This window comes from Apaloderma vittatum, unplaced genomic scaffold, assembly GCF_000703405.1.
Source record: "Apaloderma vittatum isolate BGI_N311 unplaced genomic scaffold, ASM70340v1 scaffold18030, whole genome shotgun sequence".
Taxonomy (NCBI): Eukaryota; Metazoa; Chordata; class Aves; order Trogoniformes; family Trogonidae; genus Apaloderma; species Apaloderma vittatum.
The window spans coordinates 27259-33258 of NW_009695201.1; the positions used below are offsets into that span (position 1 = coordinate 27259).

At 41.2% G+C, this 6000-nt stretch overlaps 1 protein-coding gene across 1 annotated transcript in view; it reads right to left on the reverse strand.

Moving 5' to 3' along the window:
- BCAS1 (breast carcinoma amplified sequence 1) overlaps positions 1–5614 on the reverse strand; it is a gene marked incomplete at its 3' end in the record, with an annotated part of 32760 nt that extends 27146 nt beyond the window's left edge. Inside the window, exons 1-2 of the mRNA XM_009870526.1 lie at positions 5546–5614; positions 5359–5440 (exon numbers count right to left, since the gene is read on the reverse strand). Coding sequence (XP_009868828.1) covers positions 5359–5440; positions 5546–5614 — 151 coding nt within the window. The remainder of the gene's footprint in view (positions 1–5358; positions 5441–5545) is intronic.
- Between the last annotated feature and the right edge of the window lie 386 nt (positions 5615–6000).

The window sequence follows — 6000 nt, forward strand, 5'->3', positions numbered from 1 at the left end:
CTTCTGTTGGCCCCATCCTCAAGTTTCTCAAGGTCCTTCCAGATTGGAGCTCTACTGTTTGCTGTTTCCTCTCTAATTTAGTGCTGTCCACAGATTTGCTGAGGGTACGCTCTGTCTCATCATCCAGGTAGCTGATGAAGATATTGAACAATATCAGCCCAAGTATTGACCCCTGAGGCACTTTGCTTATTACTGGCTGCCAACTAGATGTTGAGCCATTGATTATCACTCTTTGGGCCTGGCTGCCCAGCCATCTAATAGTCCTTTCATCCTGCTCCTTACTTCCAAATGAGAAGACTGATGGAGACAGCGTCAAAAGCTTGATCAACCTGGCTCTGTTGAATCAAGGCCAAGTCTAAGGTTATTAGCTGAAGCAGCAGGTATGCCTATACAACCAAATGAAGGAGTGATTGCAGCACCTGCTGCCATAGCCATGCTGGCTCCAGGGCACAGTAACAATAGCATTAACATGGGTATTAGCTCCTGCTAACAAGCAGGCTAAAAGCTCCTGAGGAATTGCACTTATAAGTGCTGCTTTCTAGCAGAAACCAAAGTCCACACTCCTGCATCTTTGCTGCTTCTGTTGCCTGTGCCAACTAGCGGAGTGGGGGTGGGCACGCTAGCACATGCAGCAACGGTATTTGCTTTTGCTGTGTAATCACACCTAATAACTTTGTGCTGACAGAGCTGACATCTTAGGGGCACAAAGAAGCAATTAAAAACTGTATTTGAAATCATTATCCTAGGACAAACCTTGCACCTAATGCTGCTGTGAGGCCCTTAGATGGGTGAGCAAATAACCTGGGGAGATGAAGAATTCAGATAGCAAAGAGAGGCCTTTTGGTATTTATCCACTTGTTTGTGGTTTGCAAGTTCACATACATTATGGATGCTGTGTTCTCCTGTTCAGATGGACTAATGCTGCCAGATACATTATAACGACTTATGGTGACAGCCAAAGAAGAAAACATTTAATTGACCCCAAATATCTATTGCTATTGGTGTCAAATATATGAGAACAAAGCTGGTCAACTTGAATCACAAATCCTCAGCTTGTAGAGGCATTTTAGTAAAGACCTAAGACAGCTGCACAGTGCAATTTTTCTCACTAATTATTCTTAAATTAAGAAATTAATCCCCTTCCACATGCGTTTGGATTGCACTAGAGGGGGAGACGGTAACAAAAATTGGACCGGAGCCCCCAGTAATAGCAACTATGGACGCTGCCAGCAATACTCATGATTTTTGAGCCGCAGTGTTTGCGGAAATAGGGTACTCTAGACTGCCAGATATGGCCCTTGTAAGGGAAAGGGCAGTCCCCAAAGGTGTTGGCAAATCCTATAGTACTTGTGTGCTGCAATGTGTTCGCAAGACACTCCCGTCTGGTCCAAATGCGTTGTATTAGCACTGAGCCTAAAGCAACTCTCCTCTCAGTAGTGTCCAACCATCTTCTGTCATAATTCAGACCAAATCTCTGCATTATTGGGACACCTCAGTGTGCAAACTTCAGCTGGATCAACTGATGGAGCCAGCAGACACAGCACAGGTATACCCACTTCAGGATTTTATGGCATCTGTGTCCAGCATCAAGTGCCGCGGAGAGAGGAGACCTGACTAGCCTGTAACCTGTTAGTATTTTTTTTTTTTAATGAATTTGGTCTGGCAGAGTGAGTTTGAATCAGACCAGTTGTCTGTATTGTAAAGCTGCGGTGTTTTTTCAGCTGGTATTAGGAGCCCCGATGCTGGGTTTACTATATGGTCAAATGATGACCTTGCCAAGCTGTTTGCAACATGTGGACTGCTGCAAGGGAATGAAGTCTGGGTTAGGGAAGCATCGAAGCAGCAGCGAGTTCTGTTAGATACCAGCTAGAAGACTTCGCTGAATCAGATTTATATTTTTGAACAAAGGAGTTTCTTCTCAACTGAACTTTTTTTCCTTTTATAATCTTTCTTTTTATGAGCTGGTCATTGTTTTATTCTGCATATAATTGCCACCCAAATACAAAATTTCCTGCCTTTTTTTCTCCGGATACTTTTCTGCTCTATGTAGTGCAAATCTCAGAGATCCACGACTTTTTGTTCTGGCCTTCTTCCCTTTACCTGTTGTCACCCAAGAATTTATATCACTCAAAGTTCAAAAAGGCCAACACAAAACATCAGAAAAAGTCAAGATAAATTTGTTGTCCTTTTGCTTGCAAAGCAACATGTCATGCAGTAGCAGTAGGGGCACTACTACTATTTAAATGGCATTACAGGAGGAGAAGGTGGATGCCAGCACTGTGTGCAGTATCTGTAGCCCTGGGAATCAATGGGAGCAGGAAAGGCAAGTCATGGAAAGAATCCCTGCATCCACCCTTCTGTCAGCCTGTTTGAGCAGAAGCAGCAAATGTAGGGAACCAGTCACCAATCTGCTCACCCAGATGTGAAGCAGATGGTGATGGGGCTCTTCCAAATAACATTACTTCCTCTGGTCATATTAAGTTAACTCTCTGGATTCTTTTTTCATTATATTAGCAGATATAGATTTCATAGACTCATTTATCAACTATACCATTTAATGCACAGCACATGGCTAGACTGCTGGCAATCGCAGAAATGCAAACTAACAAGACAAAGACCACAAACATACATCTAACACTATTAATGAAACCCTCTTGCTTCACTTGCACTTCTTGCATCTCTCCAGTCTTCTCCAGAATTACTCACTTTATGACCATAAAATAGATTTCAGTACTTTTCTTGCATTATTTAATTTTAGAAATACTATCAGCTGTATTTTCTATAGGAATAACTTCTATCTCCAGACAGCGCTTGCACTTTTATTTTACTGAGACCTTGATGGTATTATGCAAACCAGTGAGATTTCTGCAGTTTCTAAATATCAATGATTTTAACTACTTTTTGAATATTAATAAAATTAAAATATGACAGGACAGTCCTATTTTTCAATTTGTTGCTTAAACTGATTTAGTAATTACCTTAATCAAGTAATCTATTTATGTAAAACAGTGTCATATGCTTCATTTAGATACTAGGAGTAAAATGTACACTTATTTTCTAGGTCTTCAGACAGTGTAAATCTGGCTTTTATTTATCCCCAGCAGAACTCTGCTGGTTTATACCAGCAGAAATACCCAGCTACAGGCTTTTATTTTCTAGTAGGCAGCCGCTTAAACTGACTTCTTATAGCTAGATGCATTAGGGAATTAGCCATGGAGCAGAGATTCTGAACTGTAATCATTACCATCTGCAATTGCCATGCCAGTCTTTGATTATTTTTTGTCTAAGTTTCAATATTTCAGCTGGATGTAGCAGGCTGGGAGGGTTCTCTTAACAATGAATAATAAAATAATATTTTCTCTCCTTACAGAGATTGAAGCGTTGGGTTTTATTGTATTCTGAAAACAGACAGAAATCCAATGCAAGGAAAACACCAGTAAAATTAACATGGCTGAATCTACAGATGTGAACTGAAACAATGCTGCTCAGACAGGCTCTGAAGCCAACAAGAAGTGGAAGGAGAAATTAATGAGGTCCTGAAAGGTGAAGAAAGACACACGTCTGTGAATGAGAGCAACTGCCTGCAAATACACGGAGATGACTTTTCAAAACTGCTTGGGCTAGATTTTTAATGCTCGGGCCATGCTATTCACATCAGATTTTCAAGATGCCAGCTCTGGAAGTGGGGCTGAGGTGCTGAGCAGCACCTTCCATGGGGAGCCCAGGGTCCAGCCTGCACCAGTGTGACTGCTGAAAGTGCCCGTTGGTGGCTGTCCCACGATGAACACTGCTCAGGCTCATCTGGAACAGGGTGCCCTCGCTGAGCAGTGATTTACCCATACCCCCACCAGCCAGGAAACTTCTACACTAATATCCACGGTTTATACATAATAGGGGCATACTGATTTTATTCCACTAGTGCACAAAGAGAAACAAGTCGCATGTGTGTGTGTCTTGTGTGCCCCCCACCCCACCATGTTCTTGTTGCCTTGGCAGTAGTTGAGCACTACCTAATACGGCCTCTAACAGTAACAGGAGAGAGGTGGTCTGGGTTACAGTCTTGTGACAGTTTGAATAAATTCCAGTAAATAGGACTGACCTTTGTGTTGTCAGCCATAACACATTCCCAGCTGTCACTTATCTAGCTCTATAAATTACTGTGCTGTACTCTAAATTCTGTACAATTCAGACACAGGTGGGTCACACAGCTAAATTTTGTTTATGAAGATCTCATTGCAGATGAGACAAATTCCACTTTCTTCAAGAAGATCTACTAGCTCCAAAATGAGAGGAAGGTAGATTTCTATACATGAAAGGTATCATTAAGGCCCAGTTTCAGGCCCAGAGGAAATTATTATATAACAGTGTAACTGCAGGACAGAAAGAATACCCCTATACATATTTCTTTGTTAGCAATTGTTTGGTATCTTTGAAGTCAAAAGAATGCACCTACTCAAAAACATAGGACCAGAAAGCAGAGAACAAGATGGAAATGTTTAGATGAATAGAAAGGTGCTCACATTGCTATTATATTGTTTGTTGAAATTGCCACTGAAAGGATCAGAAATATGGTTTCACAAAAAAAAAAATAAATAAATGCAGAGATAGTTTCTAAGACTTTACAATCTTATGGATGAGAACACACAGCTAGGACCTGGATTTCATTTTCTTTTTAATTTGATTTCATTTTTTTTGTAACCAGCCTGCAAAGGATTTTGCAAATTTTTCTTTAATTAACATTAAACTGAGCAAAGTACCCCCAGAAAGCTGAGTGCATGCAGAAAGTTTCAAAGGAAGGTCTTTTAGTGCAATCACCGAAAGAAGTCCCCCTCTCCAAGAGTTTTCTCCTCTCTTCTTTTTACCTTTGTCACCTTAACACAGTATTACTCTGGGCTTTACATCACTTACAGTAATATATTTCTTCTGACATGAATCCTCCACAGCTCATTAGAGGCCCCATTTCCACCAGAACCCAAGCAGAGGTACTTTATCACACCCTGAGGTGTGTGCAGCAACCTGGAAGGGACCAGTGTCAAACCACTCCTGCCCTATAATACTTCACACCAACCAAAATCTTCAGGCTATAAAATCAATTTTTGTAGGTGAAATTCTTAAACAATTAAAGAAACAGCTTCCAGAGGACTTGCGAAATATTTTCCTATTTTACTCTTTGTTATATTTAAACTTCCAAACTTCTGAAAAACCACATGTACCAATTCATAAGTAAGAGCTAAAACACAAGTTCATCTTTTAATCTGAGACCACGCACCAATATTTGTTGTTGCTCCAGTATAAACCCCTCTCCACCTGTCTGGCAGCCAAAGAAGTGCAACTATGCCAGCCTTGCTCATTACATACCTTCACCGTTCATTGCGAGAGAATGAGTCTGAACAAATGCAACAGATCCATTTTTAATATTGCCAGGAGAGTCAGACAGAGCCTGAAATAGCAAATAACATAGTTCTGAGGACTGGGTACATCATAGGAGCTGAAAATTGCAATAGGCAATAGCCAGGGAAGATAAGAGCGGGCAGCTCTTCCTTACCTGATAACTCTTCACTGTGCATGTATTGTCTTCTTCAGCTTCCTCTGGGACACTCAGTGTATTCCCCATAGCTCCTGCAAGGTGGTACTAAAAAAAAAAACCCAAGTGAGTCTTTCTTTCCTATTACTAACGCATTTACTGCCTAATTCAAATTGGGACACAGCCAATGGTGATAGACTTTGACAATTCCCCACCTTCTTCCACGAAGGCACCTGCCCCAGTCGCTGGTCTGCACCAACCAGTCTTACTCAAACCCAATTATGGGTCACAGCTGCTCACCAGCAATGGTGCAAACTAACAAACTTTTCTTGTTTGTTGAGGAAACTGGATGCAATCACATCCGCATCATTCATTAGGTTTCTGTAGCTAGTAACATGGAGTTAGCAGCAGAAAAAAGTGGGAAAGAGAAAATTATATGAATAAATTACAGCAGCTTGGGTGGGTTTTGTGGTTTT